Source organism: Neopsephotus bourkii, unplaced genomic scaffold, assembly GCF_033783945.1.
Source record: "Neopsephotus bourkii isolate Nb327-2 ecotype Australia unplaced genomic scaffold, CSIRO-AGI_Nbou_v1 NB_1792, whole genome shotgun sequence".
NCBI lineage: Eukaryota > Metazoa > Chordata > Aves > Psittaciformes > Psittacidae > Neopsephotus > Neopsephotus bourkii.
The window spans coordinates 1,650,801-1,674,800 of record NW_026902266.1 but is presented as its reverse complement, the minus strand read 5'-3'; the positions used below and the strand labels follow the sequence as shown (position 1 = coordinate 1,674,800).

Here is a 24,000-nt window from a genome sequence, read left to right as displayed (position 1 = left end):
TGTGCACATTCAACATTAAAGCGACAGTTTATCACAGAAGGTGTTCAGAGCATCATTTTTCATGGATAGTAAACATAAGAGATGATTGAGACAAAATATTTTTTGCCACAGAAATAATGCTCATCAGCCTCTTTTTTCAAAAAAGTTGAATATATTTTCCTAAGCCTTTTCATTTCAAAATCTCTCTGCAACTGAAATGTTTACAGAAATTATGTTTAACATACTTTTGACATTAGGAATATTAGGTCATTAGGTGAATATCAACTTACAAATTTTCAAGATAACAGTTCTTAACAGGAGACAGCTATAGAAAGTTACAGAAAGTGATCAACTAGCTGAATATACTATGCTATAAAGCAGATGTGGATGAAGCAGCAGGTAGATGACTCTTTTGCTAGAATCCAAGAACTCCTGAAAAGTAGCCTTGCTTTCAGATTTTAGCTGTAAGATTGAGCCTATATACCTTTCTTATGTAGGAAATAAAAGCTATCTATCACAACTACAAACAGGTAATGCTGTAACTTGTCACCATTGACAGTTTGGTCTGATTCAGTGTAACTGAAATACAGATAGTTAGGGAAAGGACAGATAACCAGCAAGCAGAGAGAGCCTTTTTTTTTAGCAGAATATAGGGACTGTTGGGAATGAAGCAGCAAGATGGAAAAAGAAAAAAACACTCTCATCTTAAAAGTATAGTACCAAGTTCATTAGGATCCCTCATGATTAAAGATAATATTGAAAGAAACTCTGTACATTGAAGTGGAAGAACTGAACATCAATGAGACTAATGATCTTGCAAAGTGAAATACTCTGAACACCTCCTGTCACTGAAAGGTATTCCTGGTGATAATTTAAAACCTGCCTTTGGTCTTCTATCTCTGCGTCATTTGACTCTGACACACAACATTGCCAAAGATTAAATATTGATTATGTCATTTACGTATGGGAGAAGTGAAGACTTCAATTTGAAAACTGTAATTTTCTTTTATACTAATATCATCTCGCTAAGAGTTGAACAAAATTAGAATTTTGAAGGAATGACTCAGTCATTTGCTCTGGATATATTATTTTAAGTTACCTGAAGTCATAGTTCTGAATTTTTATACTGTAAGTTTAAAAAAAGTCCTAAGAGTCAACATTAATGCAACCATTAAAAAATGTCTCCATATTTCTAAAAGGTATTTTGTATTAGGTATTATGTTACTTTTGTATCTGAAAAGAACATTGCATTTAACTTAATGAAAATGCTGACCACAAAAATATAGTAAGATCTTAGAATCTGAGCAGCTACTGCAAATTACAAGAAAAACTTGCAAGCCACACTGTGTCATTCTAAATTTTTGTCATGTGAGTATTCACAAATTCATCTAACCTTGTTGAGAAAGCAGTAGAACTTTCAAAAGAGCAAAACTATATTGTAGAAGATAAAAATATCTATCACAATCACTATCAACTTCATGGTTGAATTACTGAAAAAGGGAAGACTGTTAGTGCTGTTTTCCCCTAAGTAAAACTTAGACTGCCTCCATATGTGAATCCATCTACTATAAATATGGTTTAAATGACCTTTGAGCCACAGTGGATTTTGCTTGAAACTGAAACACAATTTAGAGAATCAGGAAGGTGTTCTACATAGATTTATTGAAAGCTAATAAAAGTAAGTTTGCTTAGTTTTGGGATGTACCTAATGACAGAGTAGTCCCAATGGAAATTTTTCTTGAGTTGACCTCCCAAGAGGCTACAGTGAAAATATAATTACTTCTTTTATCAGAAAATTAAACTTTTGAGGACTGATTGAAATACAGAGGTTCAAACTCAATATTCATCATTACTGTTTTGTTAGAAACAGATTTCCAGAAAAACATGGAAGATACAAGCAAAGCAAATTAAAATTAAATGTTTTGCTTACATGATCTCTGTGTATATATATATATATATGCAACAGTAGGTTTTCCAAAATATAAAAAGGTAAAGACTTGTCCTAACAGATCAATCAGGAGTATTAGTAATACGCTCTTCCATAACTTCTCTCCAATACCACCTGCATTAGTAACCTGCTACTTACATTGATTCAATAGAGGTACTCCTGGCATTGCAGAAGCTTGATTTTTCTTTTTCTGAGACACACTCAACTTTCTGCTATTCAGCAAATTCAGTGAGAGAGATGTAAGGGTTTATGCACATTTAGGACAAAAAAGACAAGAAAACGGTACAAAAAATAAACTGGAATATATAATTGACAAAGAAATATAGTGCCACTGGCTCTACAGCTAGACCATCACTACAGTGTGTATAATCAAAGAAAACTGAACTGTTGTTTGGTTTTGGGTTTTTTATTTTTTTCCCCTGAAAATTCCTCTCCTTTGTTTCATGTCAGGTGTTTTGGAGTCCTGAAATGGGTTCCTCAACCAGCAAATAATATTGAAAAGATGCACACTTGCAGACTAAAGAAGGAAAAAAAATACCACTTTGGAATATCAACAGGATAGCACAATACAATTTGTCTTTAATCTCACTACTGTGTGGATCAAGAGATCTGGTGTAAATTTAAATCGTATCACATTATTAGAAAGCCAGGGTCCAGAAGGGAAAACACAGTAAGTAAAGACATTCAGACATACTGACAATCTTAAAGAATATGAATGGACCATATTTCTTGACAAATCTGTATGATGTTTGAGAACTTGTGGATACTGAAAAGGACTGAAGAAAAATATGATAAGTAGTTTGGATTTTTTCAAGTAGTAAGTAAAATTAACTAAGAGCTCTCTAAGTGGCAAAGAAGCTTATACTTTTGTGCAAAACCCATGAGATGAGATCACACTTCATGTTTATTTTTCAGTTGGGCTTTCGCAGATCTTTCCTCCCATCAGCTTGTACCACCCTCTTGAAAGACAGCACAGAAATGCTAGACTAGCCAGATGTTGCATGGCACTTCCTCTTACAAAAGTGGTGTGACCTCACACATTTTGAACAAAACCTGTTTTTACAGTAACATATGGAAAATAGGGCATAACATGAAATACCAAAGCATGATCCAATTATGATAACAGCTCATCTCAACTAATTTCCCAAAGAAGACTTTCAGATTTTTAATGTGTTTCAAAGTTCTTGTAGTTTCCTTCTGTAATTTCTGAATCTTGGAAGATAGTCCAGAGGAGTGCATTCTGCTTCACAGCAGATAAGCTTTACTCCTTCCCACTGTGACAAACTTCCTGAAAGTATACAGGATACATCTAGAAGCATTAGCAAAGCTGTCTCTTTTTTATGCTTGTTACTGGTCTCTTTTGGTTTTCTTTGGACACTTGCTTTGTCAATAGGCATAAAACTCAGTGCAGTTTCTCTGTTTCATATAGCTCTTCTACCCTGAGTGTTCTACTGTAGTAAGCTCTGAGTTTTATTTTTAAGCCATCAGACAAGTGACAAATTCTTTGCAAAAAAATGAAGAAGCCACCTGCAGATCGAATTCACTGAGTATCTTCTTAAGAAAAGTAGACTGTATAATGAAGTTTAAGTATGCTGTCCATCAGAATAATTATTCTGTTACAGTGAAGGTGAGTACTGCATAAAACAATTCCACAGGCTAAACCAAAACATTTCTACGTGTGATTGCAAATAAATCTTGTTTGCTGACAGAAAAGAAGGAGACAGCAGGAAAGAAGACCTAGCAGATGCTGGCAATCACCTTAGCAAGCAGAATAATCTTCAAGCATCACGAATTAGATAAGGAAGAATGTTATTGTTTGCCATCTGCTATGGGTCTATTAGTATGTCAGCATGTGGTGCCACAGAAAGATCTTTGCGACATGAACACACAAAGTGAATTCAGACAGAGTTTTCTTCTGCTGAAAGGAATCCTTCTGAAAGTAAACATCTTGGGCCTTGCCACTGGTGAATTAACTTAGTTTTTGATGTATCCTAATTAAAGTTTATAGAAAAAGAATATAATAGAGTTCACCTCAATGATTAAATAGTATAGCGTAATCAGTAAGAACTGAATAATAATCCCATAAGGTTGGCATTAAAACTTTCTATTCAATTTAGGCTGTTTTTTGTTTCCAAATGTCAGGCAGCAAGTATCTAGATTTGTGCAAAACCAGTTGGCTTGAAAGTGTCTTAAACCAAATAATAAAGCGAGGCACAGAACTGCCCCAGCCCAGGCTAGAAATTTGCATACACATTTTGTTGACAAAATACTACTTGTTTAATGTTGCTACTTGGTGGCAGGATTATCTATGTTCCTGGGGATATTAAAGACATTCAGGGTGTTAACAATTTCATATTCATGATTGATATTGCATGAGATAACACGAAACTTCAGTAACCATAACGTGTTGGTGGACCCACACATTAAATTGTGCAACAGTATACACGGAATGAACTATACTGTCTTGCATTTCTCTGTTACTTAGAATAATAAAACCCTTGCATGCAAACCAAACTTATTCATCAGAAGCAATATATTAATCTGATAGATTATGTACCTGAGCACAGACCTTGCAAAGGCATCAATGTACTTACTTTTGGTGTTGGGCAGGATGCAGTGGAGAGACGAGAGGTGGCCTGGGCACGAGGAGATTCTGAAGGAGTAGTACTGAGGGAGGCTGTATCACGTGGGAGCACCTGAACACCACGAGAGATGATGGAATCTGGAATCTTCAAAAGAAGAGAGATGGAATTAATAGTAACAATTATACTGTATTCAAAACTTACCTAAAACCTCACATAAAAACCACAAGAATACCCCACTCTTAGTCTGCATACCTTCTCATACTCAGTGCAAGGAGTGGTTAATGGCACGTTCTCCTAATTTCAGTTAGAGACACCAAGCAAATATACAAGATCATATTCTAACTGAAGTAGCATAGAACATATATTTCTCCTGATAAACCTATGAATCAGACATACTACTACAGAAATAGTACGAAAGTAATGTTTTTCTTCTTAAGCCTCTGTTTCAAACCCAACAATGACCAACAATGATCTCTACTGTGCCATGAAGGGAGGCAGACTTTCCATTCTCTAACTAGGGGACAAGATTCTGAACAGAAAACCACTTATTAGCAATGACTGAATCCCTCTGAAGAAATGTCATGCAGTGAGAAAATCTCTTGTAAGAAATGTCATGCAGTGAATAAATACTCTCCACTTTATGTACTGAAGACTTTATTTCGGCTACAAAAATTCCTGATGTAAGGTTTGTGCTGCAAAAGCTGCAGGCCTCTCTGGAGGGAGTACAGCAAAAGCACTAGAAGTCACCATCCAAAGCCACACTTGGTTTAAAATGCATTCCAAAGAGGAAAATAAGTATTTGATCCTTTTTTGTTTGTTTGTTTTTCCTTCACATAATGTATTGGAAGACCAGCTAGGAAAGTTTACACCCATGATGAACACAACTGGCAAACTGGTAACAACAGATGAGAAGGCTGAGGCACTCAAAAACATTTTGCCTCAGTCTTCACTGGCAGTCTCTCTTCCCCCACCTCTTGAGTGGATGGACTGCAAGACAGGGACTGGGGGAGCAAAGTCCCTCCCTCTGTAAGAGAATGTCAGGTTTGTGACCACCTAAGGAATCTCTAGATGCATACGTCTATGTGATCTGAAAAGATGCATCCCAGATTCCTGAGGGAATTGGCCGATACAGCTGCCAAGCCACGCTCGATATATGAAGAAGTCATGACAGTCAGGTGAGGTCCCTGGTGACTGGAAAAGGGCAAATATTGCACACATCTTTAAAAAGGGTAGAAAGGAGGACCCTGGGAACTAGTGACCTTTCAGCCTACCTCTATGCCTGGGAAGTTCACAGAACAGATTCTCCTAGAAGTGATGCTAAGGTACACAAAGGACAGGCAAGTGATTTCAGCCAGCCAGAATGGCTTCACCAAGGGCAAGTCTTGCCTGACCAATCTAGTGTCCTTCTATGACAGGCTCACCACATCAGTGAACAAGGGAAGAGCTAAAGATGTTGTCTATCTGGACTCCTGCAAGGCCTTTGATATGATCCCCCACAACCTCCTTCTCTCTCAATTAGAGAGATAAGGATTTGATATGCAGTGGATGAGGAACTGATTGTATGCCTGCATCCAGATGGTAGTGGTCAACAGCTCAATGTCCATATGGAGACTGGTGACAAATGGTGTCCCTCAGAGGTCCATACTGTGACCAATAGTGTTCAATATCTTCATCAATGACACAGACAGTGGGACCAAGGGCACCCTCAACAAGTTTGCAGATGACATCAAGCTGAGTGGTGCAGCTGACATGCCTGAAGGATGGGATTCCATCCAGAGGGACCTGGACACGGTTGAGACGCGGGACCATATGAACCTCATGAGATTCAACAAGGCCAAGTGCAAGACCCTGCACCTGGGTCAGGGCAACCTCTGGCAGCAATACACCCTGGGGGATGAAGGGACTGAGAGCAGCCCTGACAGGACTTGGGGGTACTGGTGGATGAAAGATTGGACTTAAGTTGGCAGTGTGTGCCTGTAGCCCAGAAAGCCAACCATCCCCTGGGTTGCATGCAAAGGAGTGTGGCCAGCATTTGAGGGAGGTGATTATCCACTCTATTCTGCTCTGGTGGGTTCCCACCTGGACTACAGCATCCAGCTCTAGAGTGCTCAGTACAGGAAAGATTTTGACTTGTTGGAGCAGGTCCAGAGGAGGGTCACAAAAATGATCAGAGGGATGGAACAGCTCTCCTATGAGGAAAGGCTGAAAGCTGGGGTCATTCAGCCCAGAGAAGAGAAGACTCCAAGACCTTACTGGGGCCTTTCAGTACTTGGGCTTATAAGAAAGATATATATATCTTATATACATATATCATATATATCATATCTTAAAGCATACTTTAAGATCTTTCTCCTCATTCAGTTTTTTAGCTCACGTAAGAATGTTCAAGTTCCAAGAGAACCACCAAAAGAACCCCATATTTGGGGGAAATGGCTGTAGCAGACAATAAAAAGAAGCAAGAGATGAAGATCCAGTGACAAGTCAAACCACTAACATTGGACATTTCTGGCCAGGATTTTATTTTTTTATTTTTACAATGGAGATGCAGGACCCAGTGTGCATCGAGGCATTTTGAACATTCCTGTCTAGTGCGGCTTTAGCATAAATAGAAGCCACTGAAAACTACCCTCCTTCCAGGAAGAAACTTGAATCACAGATTTTAAAATCTGTTGCATCCTTAGGACCAGTGATAAGATATTGGACAGCTTTGCTGCTTATCATGTGGATTTAAAATGACCAATCTTAAGTCTCAAGTCATTAAATACTGCTCTTTTATGCAATTTTTTTCCCCTCAACTTCCTTGATTCCTATCTAGAAATAATGAGTATGTCTAACTTAGCAACCTTGACTTAGAGATACTGGGTTATACCTAGAGGATCTTATTTTACTGCAAACTGTCTTCCACACTTTAGAGTTTTTCATGTTTATAACCAATTTATAAGTTGTGTGGGAAAAGATCTTGCTCTCAGTGTTCTGCTCTACTGCTGTATTTCTAGACTGGAAGTATTCTTTACCAGTCAATTTCTGTCAGCATTTGAAAAAATCCCAACTTTTCTCATAGGATTTTTCAAGGCTAAGTATCTTCTGCTTCAGTTTCCATTATAAATTATGAGGTCAGAAGAAGTTTCTCTTCACTATGGACTACTATGCTGAGGATATCATCCTATCCAGAAACAGTGCATAACTGGCCTCTATTTGGAGTAGTCTTGATTTGCAAATGGCATCTTAGAGGTGTATTTTGAACAGGAGTAAATAGAAGTAAACAAGAACAATGATATTCTTATCACACAAACAGTTTGTAGTCAGAAACACCATTTCCCTTCTGCTCTCTTTTTCTCTTGAAATCCCATCTTAAATATTTAAACACAAGAAAAAAGACCAAAATCCAGAAGTTCTATATTGGCAGAGCTCCAATGCTATCTATAAATTTGAATGCTTGCTTTTAATCTCTGTGACTAAGGACAATGCAGCAAAAAATTACATTTTGCTAAAGGCATAAAATAAAAAAAGACACAATAAAAGAAGAATAGTTTTAAGTCTTCAAATAAGACACCTTTTCCTTACCCTCCTCTGACAAAAAGCTGCATGCATCTTGATATGATTGTGTATTGGTTCACTGGGTTTACTCTGCTTATTCTAGAGTAACATTTGTCTCATTCCCTTCAGGCAAGTAACTGGTGCATTTTTTTCTACCCACCATACCTATCAATCACTGCTTCTAAAATTTTATCTGGTATTACCTTTCCCAGAGCAAAAAACTCTCTCAACAAAGTGACTAGGCCAATTCCAGTCTCCATTGAATTGCATGTGAAGTACTGATTTTTGCCTTGAGAAAATTAAAATCTAAGTAAAATTTCAGCCAGGATACTAATCAGAAAAGGAAGCTGAAGACAAAGGGAAAAAACTATTACAGACATTTAATTTTAAGGGGAATTATTCCCTAATCTCTGCCTTTACAGAAAAAACAATTGCCATAAACCAATCCATATATAAACCAATCTAGAACTCTAAGTTTCACCTTGCTAGCTTCCACAGACACAAAATCTCACTAAGAGAATTTAGTTCACAGTTACAAATTTTGCTCCCACGAGTTAAATTTCTATGACAGTGTCTTGTATTATAAATCCAGTATTAATATTCTCATTAAACCTATAACTTGCTGATTTCAGAGAAGGTGCTAACAAATATACTGCATGAACATAAATATACAAAAAATATAATGAATATCTACTGTTCATTAGGTGAAAGGGACAAGAGAATGATCTGCATTCCTGCGCCTATGATATGGGGAATGTCTCATTTTTCTCACCTACATTTAGTAAGATTTTCCTTTAAAATTCAATTTAAGCAATTTAAGTCTCTAATCAAGGATACTTTTTGTTAATCCCAGTAAAGACCTTGATAAACCCATGAGAAATTTCTGAATTTCCCGGAGCTTTGAAATCTTCAATAAACAAGGGTATGAATATTATCGTATTTGATTCTATAATAAACTTTCACAAAGTCAAATCCTGACTATTCATGGTATCTCCCCCTAAAATTTTTCAGCTAATTTTCCAGTTTCACACAAATTAATAGAGGGTAGAGGTCTCAAAACTCTAACTCGAGTAAACCAAAACTCTAAGGTTAGTGAAAACAGCTTCTGTTTGCACTAGGTGGAGTGGAAAACCTGTTGTAACACAGTGACAGAGAAAGAAATTAATGGGAAACAAATGAAGTGACAGAGAAAGATACCCAGCACACGTCATTGCTTCTACAGTTTTGATCTGATACTACCTTTCCAGAAGTACTTTTATATCGGTTTAAATATTTGTATTTTCAAAATAGAGAACTAAGTGTTGGCAAGGAGTGGGAAAAGGAAAAGATATGAGATTTAGTCTCTTTTGCTCAGGACTGGAACAAAGATTGACAGTGCTGTTGAGGTACTAAGAAAACAAGCTTTAGATGGTAATTACTATGATTGTTATACAAGAGCAAAAGTGTCTTAAAATCATACAGAAATGACAGCTTAAAAAACCCAACAACTTTCCGAAAAACTAGCCACTTCCAGCTCAGGGTTTGAAGATATGAATTAGATTATAGAATGCATAAAACAATAGCTTAAGAGTAATTGCAAAAGGACAGAGAAGCCTGGATGACAGCTTAACAGCGTACATCAGAAAGGCTGAATTCACTGTTTTACTCATACTGAAGAATATGGTGCAAATTGTAGTTTAGTAACCTCAATGCAAAAAAATAAAACTACTGGAATAGATGTGTGCGTATGTATACATATACAACTTTGTCATCACATATGTGAACTTTAATGCCTTCATATTTCTTAAGTCACTCTTCAAGAGACATGGTCATCATGTTTTAAATACAGAGGTGTGACACTATTTGAGTGATGGTTTAAATTACTATCTGCCTACGGGAACAAGAAAGAGCAGCCTCTGGTCATCAAATGTAGCGACATTTTCACAAGAACTTACACCCCATTTGCTGGCTGAGATGGGATGAACAAGTCAGACAACTCTCCCTAGGCCAACTGCCTTCTTTAGTTTTCTCTAATCTACAGTTATAATGAAATCTAATCTAATCTACAGTTATAATATATTCAGTTATGAATACACTAAATTATGTTGCATTCCTGATGATCCTGTAATCATTATTCTAACTTGATTCTAGCTTAGACTAAGCCTTTGGCAGAAATATAACCAATATTATATTTTGTTAGAGCCCAAGTTATAACCTCTGGGTTGCAATAAACTAAGTCCTTTCTAACCAATGATTGCCTACTATTCCTAAATTCCAGTAATTTACTATAAATCCACTGAATCCTGACTCCTTAATTCTTTTCTTCTGTTTTTGAGAAATTCTAAACAGACCACAAAAGTAAGGAAGAAACTGCAAGTGATGAAAACAAACTATGAATACCCAGTGTAAATGCTGTATTATGTTGACAAACAAAATACTGAGAGCAAAGCAAAGCAAAGCAAAGCAAAAGAAGGGGAAAAAGTTACCAAAATTTCATAGCCCTAAAGCAGTAATTTTTAGGGGATTATTTTAATTATATTCAATTATTGAGTCTATTTGATGACAAAGCCAATGACAAATCAGAAAAAGGCTTTATAGAAATAATTATCTCAGCAACCAAATTATTCAAACTGACAATGTGCATAAACTTTACCTTGTTTAGCCCTGTATCAAACAGAGTATTTTCTGTAGCATGTTCTCTAAATGATAGCACTGATGTGTCTTGGTTAGAAGAAAACACTATCTGTTCACACAGTAGACTCGGAGGCAGGCAGTGTATTTTTAGCTACGGTTAGTGCAAAAGCCTTTTGGAAGTGTCTCTTACCAGTTCTTCTGCACTGCCTGCTGCGTGATGGCAATAACTGATGAGACCAGGGATGGGCTGTTCACCTTTTGCCATGATAACAGCTGAACTGGTGTAGGATGGATGCTTCTAATGCACAACACATAACAGCTATGAATACAGTGACAGGAAAACATGAAACTATACAAGCAAATGACTGAAAAGGAATGAGGTAAAAACAAGTGTGACACTGAAATGGCAAGCTCATATGAACACAGCCAGTTTAGGTCTCAGGTATTTTCTGCCTTTAAAAATGGCACATATTATTTACTTTTGCCTATATCAAAAGAAATTAAGATATTTTCAATTCGCATTAATAAAACCTGAAACTTGCAAGTAATAATTACCTTAATTCATCCCTGTAAAGATATATGTAATCAGGATTTTCTGTACATGAGGAGATGATCTCCAGCTGCAGCTGTCTTAGAATTGTCAAGATGTCTCAGACCTGAATTCACATTTCTGGAGTTAGAATGTTGCTGCTCTGATTTAGAAAATATTTAATATAATTTTGAGTCAATCAGACTTTTAATTCTAATAATAGGAATTAAAAGCACACTTTGTGGAGTAAATATAGAATAAAGCAGTTTAGGAAAAGACCTTGCCAGATACATAGGAATACACTGTCTTTCCATTTGAAGACTGAAGACAAAACTGAGGTACATATATATTACTTCAAATAATATGGCATTTCTTTGGAAAATTTTTATAATTTCAACTCAAATGATTTGAAAGTGTTATCTGATTTTTTTCCTTTTGTAGTCTCAAATCTATTATTTTGGTTTGAGTAATATTGATCTATGAATTGCTGGTTAAAGCAAGGCTATCAAGACAATGCGATGATACTTAGTTTTGTGGTAGAATTTCACATCTCTCATGTGAACATGCAAACCGGCATAGAGTAGTCTGGATAGCTTATTACTTAATCTGCTACCTATATGTCCTACGTTTTATCAATGTTTTTAGAAACCAATATTTTGTTTTCAAAATAGATATCATGGTTTAAGAAATCCTGTTGTGATTCCTTAGAATGCCATTTATTGGACTTAACATGTTCAGGCATGTATTTTGAATTAAAAAAAAACTCACTAAAAATAGTCTGTCACATCAAAATGGTATAATAAAAATGCATGGTATCATCAAGATATATCTCCCACTGAAATTTGAAATCATCTACTGAAACAGGATTCATATATTTTTATGAACTGGTATTTCGACAGGACATATCTAAATTATATGTGTTTGACCACACAGACATCAACGTATAGTCTTAACATGCAGATTGGTGGAAAGTACCTGAGATAGAAACTAAAGGGCCTCTCAGGGAAACAAGCCAGACTCACCTTAGCTGCAATGGCTGCTGCTGTTATATGTGAAGAAGAACTGTCCTCTGTTGAGGCAACTCCACTATCCTTTTTCTCTTCCTCTTCTTCCTCACATTGTACTCCTTTGTCTTCTGTCTGCTTGTGAGGGCTGGTGGTTGGAGGAGGAGAAAGAGGAGGTGGTGGTGAAGGTAGATCTTCAAGCTCATCATGTACCTCCTTTACTTTTACAATGGCATCCCGCAAAAGATCAATGGCGTGAGGTAGGGCTGGCAGTATAAACTGAAAGCATTCCTACACACAAGAAGAGAAATGCCTATGAGAATTAACCTGCAGAAGTAAATAGGAATTTTTCAGATTTACTCTTAGAATGTATTTGGGATTTAGATGCATCTTCTCACTAAATGTGCTCACAGAGGGCAAAATAAAACTCAGAACCAGAACTGGGGACTATACTATATATTTTTGCCTTTTTAAAGTACAACAGGGCTACTGTAATTAAGCTAATATTGGATAAAACCTTCAGAAAACAAGACTTAAATTTTCATGAATACGTAACACAAAAACCAGTAGATGGAAGATGGCAGAATGCTACAAACATGCAGAATAAAAACATTAACTCTATCCCTGCAGGGGTATTAGCTTCATACCATTCCTATTACGTTCCTTCACAATTAGTGAACAATTCATAGGGGTTTCCATAATTATACTTTCATGTAATTACATCCTTTTTTATTCATGGACTTATCCTATATACTGGAAGAATGACAAAATACACTAATAATAATTTTACATAACTCAAAAACAATTGCCCATAAATAAACTATTTTTCAAACCTCTCCTTGCTCTGTGATCTTAAAAATAATTAGAAGAATGTTTATTTTATACGGCTGGAGAAAGTAAAACTGCAGACACTGTGTAACTGCTCTTCTTCTGTAATGGGCATACTTATAGACAGTTACCTTTGCTGCTAAAATATGCTAGTGTTTCATCAAATCAAAGGGGAACCTCGGGACATCACACACTGCAGGCTCCTACTCAGATCAGCATCAATATGAAATTCAGACAGGTTGCTTAGGGCTTTACTCAGTAAAGTAGTGAAAAAAAATCCAAGAACAGAGACTCCACAACCATTCCTGACAACCCATTCTAACACTTAATCACCCTCAAAATGAATTCTGTTTTTTTTTGGTTGTTTGTCTTTTTATCTAGCTGGAAGCTACCTTCTTCATTTTAGACTATTTTCTCCCAGGCACCTCTGTAAAAGGTTTTCTTCATATAATTTGAGCAGACCGCATAGGAACATTACATTATTTGAAAATGATGGCAGGGTCACTAGAACGACTTGCCATGGCAGTGCACTTAGGGAACATACAAGTTGACAAAGAAAGCTGCCGTTACTCCTTTTGCTGTACTTCATTTTCAGTTTTGTTGCAAGTGTAAGGAAGACTTTTTAAAATTTATTTCAACATTTCAGAGAATCCAGAAAATAAAAAACAATAAACATTTTATTAATAGATGCTGTAACAAATATTTTTAAAAAACGTGTATGTAAACAAGATACAGAGCAAACCATCCGTCAGAAATCACTAGAGTTCATATAAGCCACTGTGTAAGTCAAAACTACAGCTCACACCACTTCCTCAAAGCTTCACAATAAGAACTCACCTTTCAGTTGCTCCTTTAAGAGTAATGAAAAGTCAGACTACTTGATGGCAAACTAGATTAACATAGGATGCTGTATATAATGAATATATCACAGTATCACAGTATGACAGAGATCTCAAAAGATCATCTAGTCCAATCCCCCTGCCGGAGCAGGAACACCTCGATAAGTTTACACAGGAACGTGTCCAGGCGGGTTTTGTATGTCTCCAGAGAAGGAGACTCCACAACCTCCCTGGGCAGCCTGTTCCAGTGTTCTGTCACCCTTACTGAGAAGAAGTTTCTTCTTAAGTGGAACCTCTTGTGTTCCAGTTTGTACCCATTTCCCCTTGTCCTATCATTGTTTGCCACTGAGAAGAGCCTGGCTCCATCCTCGTGACACTCCCCCTTTATATATTTATATACACTAATAAGGTCACCCCTCAGTCTCCTCTTCTCCAAACTATAGAGACCCAGCTCCCTCAGTCTTTCCTCATAAGGGAGATGCTCCACTCCCTTAATCATCTTAGTTGCCCTAAATACTAAAATATATTTGCAAGCATAATAATTATAGCTTCTAATGCAACTGTAAACCTCAGAGGTTTTGTGTCTCTACAGTACTATTTTTTAAATGGTTTAAAGTGCTGAAGCATAGAACCATCATTACTTCAGTGAAAAAGCAAGCTTCAAGTGACTGGTAAACAAAGACGAAAATCAGTGAACTAACCAATAATAATGAAAAAGTAAGTAAGGACTAATTTTTCAGAGAAGCATGTTCCCCTACTGCCACTGAAATAAAGCCTTGTTGGCTTGACTGTTGATGAATAGGTTCCCAGTAACTACTCCAAAGCTCATTTTGTAAAAATACATTGTTTTAGGCAACTGTTAGTACTATTATGAAAAATTGTTATAGACGCCAAAATTTCAATGAAATCGAGTAATTCCACACTTCACTCTCTTTTATAACATAAAATACCTTTTGCAAGGCTAAAAGAAAAGAAAAGTGGCCAGAACAAGAGATCTTGATTCAGTGTACATGCTACACAGTCTCTGGAGAGAACATGTTTGGTATGCATTGTGCCCATTTTTGAGACGGAACATTTACACTGCTGCCATTTTCTATTAGTATTTTAATATTTTATTAATGGAATCTGTATATTGCTGTAATTTTATTGCTTTAAATAAGCTTCTCATATGATTGTATTAATATGGTGGAAAGGAAATTAGCAAGTCATAAAACAGAGAAATGAGAAAGATTCCTGGTAACAGCTTGTCCTATTTGATTTTTGAGATCCAGCCTGTTATGGAACAATTTTCACTACTATTCATCTTAAAAATTTTTGCTGAAATCTGATACTTTTAAAGATGCCTCATATTAAAATAAATTGTGACAGAACAGAGTATCATGACAGGAACAAGTAAATCACCAGTTTATAAAATTTTGCTTGTATAATGAAATCATATGACTCCATTTTCCAACAAAATTACCTTTTTATGACTTATCAAACTATTGTTGAAATACTTATTAACATTTTTTCACTTCTTTTCCTCATTCTCTTTCTACAGTTCACCTATCCTCACAGTCTGAGACCCTCAGGGCAGAAAATGACAATTTGTTTTCTGTACCTACCATGTTAGGAGCGCTACTTAACACAACAGAAACCATTAGGGATTGTAAGCTATCTCATCTCTTACATAACCCAACAGAAAGTATCAACTTCTGAAAAATATTCTTACAGGTGCATTAGTTCTCCAAGATGTGAGGCTGACTGCTATGTTAAATTTGTTACATATAACTTCCCACTCACAACTGGAAGATCTTCATGTAGGTATACACCTGCCCCACCATGCTTATCGCATGTTTTGAAAGCTTTTAAATTTCTTTTCAATCAGAGTCTCATTATATTTCCTAAAAAGGCTCTTAGGAATGGTCAAATCATAGGAGGGCTTACTGAGCTCTTGAACTGAAATATGTAGACAATATATCTGAAAACCTGTGATGGCTGCTTAAGATAACAGTATTCGAAACATTTCCTCTTCCAGGTGACAGCCTACATAAACATTCTTTATTTATCTCTGGACATAAGTCTTTCAAGCAACAGTGACTTCAGGGCTGTGCTGCCAAACACATTAGAACTGTCTTTCCTGTGATTGGGTACTACTGGTTCAGAAGACGTTGATAATCTACAAGGTACACATTGTTAGAGGCCAGACGTTTTTTAACAAGGCCACTCACCTAGTCTGAGCCCTGAAGAAACGTGACCTTGTGTTTGATGGGAAATCTATCTTAGCAGCTTTGTATTACATTGTACTGCCTACTGTTCAGCTTACCAGTACGTGTGGAAAAGGCCTTTTTCTAGATCTGTCAGACAATTACACAGAAAGAAAGAGCACTGAATGATCAAGCCTTATTAACACGCACAGAGAAAAATCCCTCCCACTGTTTAATTTTGTTTCTCTCAGCTCTACAGTCAGAATGAACGAATAAAACCATGAAGCCTAACTTCTCTGTCCAAACCAAGTAAAATACAGACAGAAAACATACTGTATTAAGGGTTTAAAGTCTGGTATCCATATCCAAAAAGATCTAAAATGTCCTTAAACTCTTAAAATTTATGTTTCAGTTTTTCCTTCTTCCTGACCAGAATTGGGAATGCTCTTCATACTCCAGCATATTCTACTATACACTAGGTCTTCCTCTTCTGTGTGAAAAATAATGCTTTCTTGCAAGTTGTAGACAGCACAGGGATCAGGTACAGACTGACTAGAGAAGGAGGAAGTGTAAGGAACCATTAAAGGGACTATCTTTATTAGCACTTTTACAGTGAGCACTCTCCTGCACTACACGTAATGCTGTCCTGGTCACACAGTACGTTCAATCAGATCGGAATTGTATCAACCCTAAGAGTTATGATGCATTCAGGTATATGAATATGCATTTCAATTTACTTTTGTAAAATCTGTTGTAGTGGACACTTTACACCATTAACAATGGGAGGTACTCATCACGGGTCCTCAGAAGGAGATCAGTAAGAATACTTCTTACCTGTGACCCCTTCTTGCTACCTGGTAGGTTAATTATGAGAGTTTTCCCTCTGATTCCACACACAGGTCTGAAAAGAAAGAAAAACCCAGAGTGAAATTTTTGCATGCAGTTTTTTCCACTGTAGGAACAAGAATGGAGCCTTTAGGATGGATTCTACTATTTATCAGAATTTATAAACTTACAAAACATCTAAAAATATTCATTACCCATGTCCTCATAGAACAGCTCAGGAAATGCTGAGCTGAAAAAGCATCAAATAAAGTTGACAGAGTCTACCATTTAATTGACAGTCTAACATTTAATTGATAGTATAAACACTGGCTAGATTTCTGTCCTTTTTGAGATATGTGTGGCTTCTGTAATTCTGTTGTTTCCTTAATGCGCTCCTTGATATAGTCCTTATTAGCTCACAAACATGGATGGCTCCTTTGTAACATAATGGATGGTGTCAAAAACTATTCCTCCTGCCAGGCAGAATTACTAAGTCATGCTGGGTGCATTAATTAAAGTGTGGGGTTTTTTATTTTAGAGATACAACGTAAGAAAAGCACAGAGGGAAGTAATTCTCAAGCGAAAATCGCACTTACATAATTATGCAATTCATATCTAATTCCTGCCGACAGTCTTCCCCCTGCCCCCACCAAAAGATGGAACTGGCTATCGAAGGTAGAAGATTTCATGTTATATTTTGCTTCAGGAATTGGTTTGGTGTCGATTCAGGGCTGAACTTGGAACACCCAACTGCTGAATGCTTTCTGTTGTTCAGAGTTTGCCTCTTCATCCTTTTAGCTACGTATTTTTCAAAAAAAAGTAAGTTAAAGTGACTGGACTTTGCCTTGAGGTTGTAAAGAGTGCCTCTTGCTTTCCTCTACTGTTTACAAAACCAGTGATGAAAACCCAGACCTGGGTATAAGGATAAGAAGAAAGTAAAAGGACAAAAGCAAACCACTGAGATAGGGAGGCTACAGTTGAGAGAAACTGTGTAACAACAATCTCTTTACCAAACAAAAACAGGAGCTGTAAGTGAAGACAGAATAGAAGAGTAAATAATTTCTTAATAGGGCATTAAAACTAATTTTGAGCCAAGGGACATGGTTTGTGGGGTAGCCAGCTTCCCTGCATTTATTCTTACGCAAATAATTCTCAGTGATTAATGTAATTTATAGGTAGCATGGCATTTTTTAGCATGGTAGCAAGCATTTTAGTGACAGCTGTCATAATGGTTACAGTTAAATAGCACAGAGACCTTTTTTGTGCCACAATACGAACTTTTGATATCACAGTCAAGACAGCTTGAAGACAAGTCTCATTTTAACTGGCAGCTTGACTACTGAATGACTCCTAGCATCTGTTTTCCTATATTCACTTCTTTGACACTATATCATGCGTGTTGAGAAAGAGATTCAGGTAGTTGAGGAATATATGTTGAATATATACTGAAATACTACTAAAATACAAAAATGGAGAGGCTAAATCGAATAAATATGCTCATTTACTCTTGTTGCAGTAGCCAAACTTACAGTGTACAAAGTCAATCAAGCAAATCCCATTTATGGGATACAGTTTATGTTAGATTCAAAATAAAGGAAATAAATAGAAATGATTCACAAAGGAATTAAAATGAGGTGGAATCGTGTTTGGCAGACAGTTCCTTTAATAATCTTCTTAGCTTTTTTATTCTGCTTTAAATAATTTCAAACTTCATACGCTAAATGACCAGTGCATCCAACCAATAATAAAAAAGGACTACACCAGCAGCCATTCTCCTGAAAGCTACAAATTTCAGCTGCCAATAATCAAATTTAGTGACTCAATGGAGTCAAAAATGGAGCTGCCAAAAATTTCTCAAGAGAATATGCAAAATTAAGTAAAAGCACTTAAGAGCTGCATGGCTTGCAAAAACTATTGTGCGTGCTCCTAGCATAAATGCACATAAAACGTTCATTAATTCTGGCTAATTGGAGAGATTAATTGATGATATTCCTCCAAATACAGAACAGTTGAGGGAGATGCTGTGGACCTCATGTTTTCCTTAGCCTTGTGATGCAGTGGACAGAAACTACAAAAAACCCCAAAGCCTGGGAAAGAATACAAATAGAAGCAAGGGAGTGGAAGGAAACACAGGATGTGGGAGAAAGAAAACAGAAAAAAATGGATGCAGAAGCAGGGATGGAGATCATGATCTCTGAAAAAAACTCAGGATCTCCCTGGGAAGAAACTATGCTGGTAAAAGTAGGAGGACAGGAGACAGGGAGTGCTTTAAAAAGCTTCAATAAAGACTGGCACATCACAGGGTAGTTGACAAGGTAAGGATTCGGGTAAAGGAAAAAGGCAATATTGGGACAAGGACCACTTTGGAAGCTCACAAAGAAGAAACGGAAACACTTTTAGGAAACAAAAAAAAGTCTATGATCTAAGATACTGCCTGCTGGACCTTGGGACTGAATCCAAACTACAAGAGTCTCACTGCCCCTCATTTGCCATCTATGAATCCAGTCTACAGAATAACTCACCACTCCCTAATGCTGGCCCATAGTCAAAAAGACAGCCTGTAATTTATAACAATTTTTAGACATTCATGTGATAAAATTCAACACGATTGACCTAACATTTTGAAGCCTGCAGGTGATTTATAGAAGTGTCAGCTTAATGTTGCATAACGGAACTTCTGCTTTTGCTTTTTTGAAAAGTCACAGAAATTACATGCAAAATTATCTACCAGACCACCAGAACTTCTTTTCAAAATGAAGTCAATGAGAGGTAAGCTTAGGACAAATAACATTTAATGTTAACTACTCTGAAAAAATTAGGATCTGCATTTCTCAATCTGTGCGCCTAAAATTAGTGTACGTTTTTGACCTCTCAGTGTGTGCCTTAGTTCTCATTGTAAAGGGGGATTACAACACTACCTCAATTTGCAGAATTTTCTATGAAAATATATTAACAATTTCTATGGTAGAGTAAATAACAAATGCTGTAAGAATAATCCCAAAGGAGATGAGTCTGCATTCAGAGAAGATTCTGAATAAAGAGCACTAAACCTGATACAGGATTACACATAGGACAACCAAAACAAAGAAAAGTAAATTTCCTGTCTCCACCGTAAGCATTTGCAGATAAATTCTACAAAAAAACGTAATCATCACACATGGGCGCTCACGCAGAACTGAAACCATAATGCTGTAATTCTGTAATTTTTGTGTACTTCTATGTTCTGAAAAGTGTCCCAAGAATAATGGCCTTTGCATGCTCATTGCTTTTAGGCCTCAAGTAAAGATTTTACCTGGAAAATTTTAAAAGGCCTAATATCATTACATGCAGTTATCTCTGCAATGTTACCTGCCACCACTGTCATCAACTACTACTCAATGTGGCTGTAGGTTAAGGGGCATTTTCTTTCTGTATGTACAGAAGTGTCAGGTTACAATCCAGCACTTTGGTTCCACTGCTGTTAACAACATTCTTGCAGACATCCTGATCACACTGCATCCTAAATCAAACTTGGTAGTGTCACCTAAAAATGGCAATCCTTTTCTTGATCAGAAATGGAACAGCAAAATTAACCTTTCCTCATGGTAGCATTCTATTATCCTTTCCCTTCATGTAAACACAAACTATGATATAAAAAAATTGTAACAGCTAAAGAAAATTAAAATAACTGCTAATTTGAACAGGATCTGAAGGTGTTAATTTGGTAATATTGCCCTTTCAGATACATGATAAGTGATACAAAAAGTTAAAATACCTGGTTGAATCAGTAGAGCTCTCATCTAAATGTTGTTTAAAAAAAAGAAAGTACCTGGATACAAAGTTGCAGATTTGGAAGTTCCTTCTTTATTTTTTATATAATTATCTTGTTATACCGTCATTACGCAAGAAGAAATAAAAAACCTGTAACAGCCATTGTTTCTTATTTACCTTGAAACAACATTCATGCACAAACTAAATTCTATGACATGTATTGATATTACTAAGTCTGTCATATGTAAAACGAGGTAAATTGAAGGAATAAACTAAAAATCAGCTCCAGCAAGGAATACACAATAACAAGAGATGCCACTGATGAAGAAAAAATAACAGGCAGAGAAACAGTTACTAAGTATTTAGTAGGAAACACCAAACTCTAGGAGTTACAGTATTTATCTGAAAGCATGGGATAAATATTTAGAGATCTTTTGCTGATATTGGAATAAAAGAATTATCAAACCAATACATTCATATTCATCAAAGTGTTTTGCTAAACAAAACATTTTAGTACTTGATGACCTTCACTTACCACCAAAACGCCACCGCTCTAGGATGAAAAGACAGCAATTCAACAGCATTCATCAACATTACAAATAAGCTGGCATAGAAAATATAGGGGGATACAGTCTAATCTAATGGAGACAACAAAGGGAACTAAATTAAAGAATGTAATTAGCATTCTTGGAATGTGGCCCTTCTCTGAAGTTAAGACTTCTAGAGTTGATAACAGTGACAACCTTCAGTTATCTGCTCATTGTCATTTCATAACAATGCGTATTTCTAAGGAAATAGCTCACCTCACATTCTGAATGAAATGGTCTTACCTAGAGAGCATGCCCAGAGGAGTTACATTAAGTGATCCCATCAGCATTGCCAGGGCCATCCCTGGGGCTTCTCGCTCTATTACTTCTTTAGTGGCCTGCAATCAGAGATTGAATAGCAAAGTGAGTGAAGAAGTACAAGGACAAGAAAAATACGAAACCAGGTAAAATTTGGGTAAGAATATCTTCTTTTTTTGTTTCTGCCAAGAGACGCCATTGCTAAATTCTCAACACTGAAATACATTAAAGAATTTTCTCTTGGTTGTGTAAAGTAGTGAAAGACAAGGGGTTGGGAGGAAGCACTGTTAGCTGTACTGTAAAGACTCCTATAGAAAATGTTAGAAGTCAGCACCCTATATATATAGGAAATGTTAGCCAGCATCACATAAATAACAAGTCCTTTCAACAGAAAGGAAATAATGTTTGTGAATAAGCAAAGAAAAGACCAAATGTAACTGCCTTCCTCATCATTCTCGTGCATTTTCCCACTGAGATTTTCCCAGGCTTGAGAAGGGTGAATCAGTCTGTGCAGAAGGCAGAAAAAAAAAATTTGCAAAGGGAAGCCCATGTAGCAGGCAGGCAGGAAAACAGTAAAATGGTAATGATAATGGCCAGAGGCTGAGGCCTTCCCTTTTGGTCATGTCAGCAAAACAGCAGTTCCAAACAGGCTGGGGGCTTTTATTCACAAGCGGGGAACAGTGGGCACTGAGAAGCCTGGAAACAGAATCTGAAAATTCTTGTCCTTTTAGTCCTTTTTTCACACAGGGAATCAGATAGGAAATTATTTTTCTGGGATGTCCACAGCCTTCTTACTTCCTAACACAAATTCTCTCAAATGCACAATTTGCCCAGTTTCCCAGGCTCTACCTTTAGTTAGGACGTAACACTTCAAAAGTAGGGTACAATCCTACCTCTCTTAATTTCCCTCACAGTAGCTGTTGTTCAGTGGATCATCTTGTTTCATGTTCTGAAACAAGATTCTAAGTTATTTGGCACGACTAAAATGTTAGCAATGCTCATAAAACTGTGAAATCCATTGTAAAACATCCAGCCAAACTACAATGTTTTGATGGTACAGCTATCAAAATAGAAAGAGAAAAGCACACCTTAAATATAAGGACACTCAATAACCTAAATTTTATTGGCAGTTTGATACGGGGAAAAAAAAAAAAAAGGAAGAAAACCAGACAAATTATTTTGTGAGAAATATTAAATTCAAAATAACATCTTTGTATTTTTACTTGTTTAAATGTACAAAAACTAAGTCATAGAGAACTGCACACCTATGAAAAGGTCCCAGAAGTCCTATACTAGCTATACAGCTAAAACACTTACAGGAAGTATTAAATAAAGCAGGAAAAAAATACCTCTGAAGAGTACTCAAGTGGCCATATTCTCAAACATTTTCATTAACATTTAACATGTTTTAAAGGAGTATGTCATGTTTTAAAGGAGAATTACAGCTACCAAGTAAACCTTCAGATCTTTAATTAACAAGCTAACTTGAGAAATGCTCAGTTGTGGTAATCAGGAACTTTGGTTCTTACAAAACCAAGCAATTTTAGTTCAGTAGCTGACACCACAGCCTCCTTTATTTCAAGCACAGCATGTCAGTTTTACTATATGCCATCCTCTACTCAGAAATTGAAAAGGCATATAAATACAACCCAGTGTCTGCATTTCTACACAGGGGAATGAGAAGAAGCAGTCTAGTAATGATGTAACTAAAACCTCTCTACTGAGGGAGATTGTCTAAAGATACCTGCTGATGTATTAAATTATCAATCACATTAAAAATTCTTAATGCTATTCACAGACGTGATGATTTTTACAGTACAGAAGAAAAAGGCATTGCAATGGTGAAGGGACACTTTGCTGACAATGAAAAAGTTGGTGAAACATGGAATTCTCTGTGTGCATGCATAGTAAGTTTATATTTATGCCATTTATTTTCAGCTAATACCATGCTTCAAAGCTATTCAAAACTGGTTTTAAATATAAAGTACACTTTGAGATTTTGTTTTTGCCCTTGAGCATAGTGACACTTTGAAGATATCATTAGTTAAAATTCTAAGCAGGCTTCAAAGGTAGTAGAAGATGCAAGACAGTTTGATAAACAACAATCCTGCAGCTCAGGGAATCCTTCAGCAAAATTCCAGTCCACTCTCCAACTTCACAAGAAAAATGACCTTCACAAAATGTCACTGCTAGCAGGCAATGTGATTATTAAAAATGTATAGACTAAGCAACAAAACCTGAAAGGGCAGGAAGTCCAAACAGCAGCACAGCCCTCGACAGAAGTTTCTAAATATAACTGTTTCAAAATACATATGCTTACATTTATTACTGCAGGCAGACTTCTACAAGCAGCAGAATGCTTCCCATTTTCCTATTTGCAGCCTGATTGGATGCATGTAAAAAAAAAAACAAAACAACAAAACACCCAACAAAAAACACTGCTGGGATGTCCTCAAATAGCACGACTTAAAATGCGCAGTGTTCAGGAATGGAAATCACAATCACTGGGAAGAACATTCTTTATTAGTTATA

At 36.5% G+C, this 24,000-nt stretch overlaps 1 protein-coding gene across 25 annotated transcripts in view; it reads right to left on the bottom strand.

Annotated features, from left to right (window-relative positions):
* Positions 1 to 24,000, bottom strand: part of GPHN (gephyrin) — a 292,216-nt gene that overhangs the window by 90,632 nt on the left and 177,584 nt on the right. For 15 of the 25 annotated variants that reach the window (XM_061380383.1, XM_061380388.1, XM_061380387.1 and 12 more), the window contains 5 exons: positions 21,454 to 21,548; positions 16,883 to 16,949; positions 12,214 to 12,486; positions 10,853 to 10,960; positions 4,522 to 4,656 (listed from right to left, as the gene is read on the bottom strand). In XM_061380383.1, the coding sequence (XP_061236367.1) occupies positions 4,522 to 4,656; positions 10,853 to 10,960; positions 12,214 to 12,486; positions 16,883 to 16,949; positions 21,454 to 21,548 (678 nt within the window). The remainder of the gene's footprint in view (positions 1 to 4,521; positions 4,657 to 10,852; positions 10,961 to 12,213; positions 12,487 to 16,882; positions 16,950 to 21,453; positions 21,549 to 24,000) is intronic. The other 10 variants (XM_061380390.1, XM_061380399.1, XM_061380406.1 and 7 more) reach the window with 1 other exon arrangement.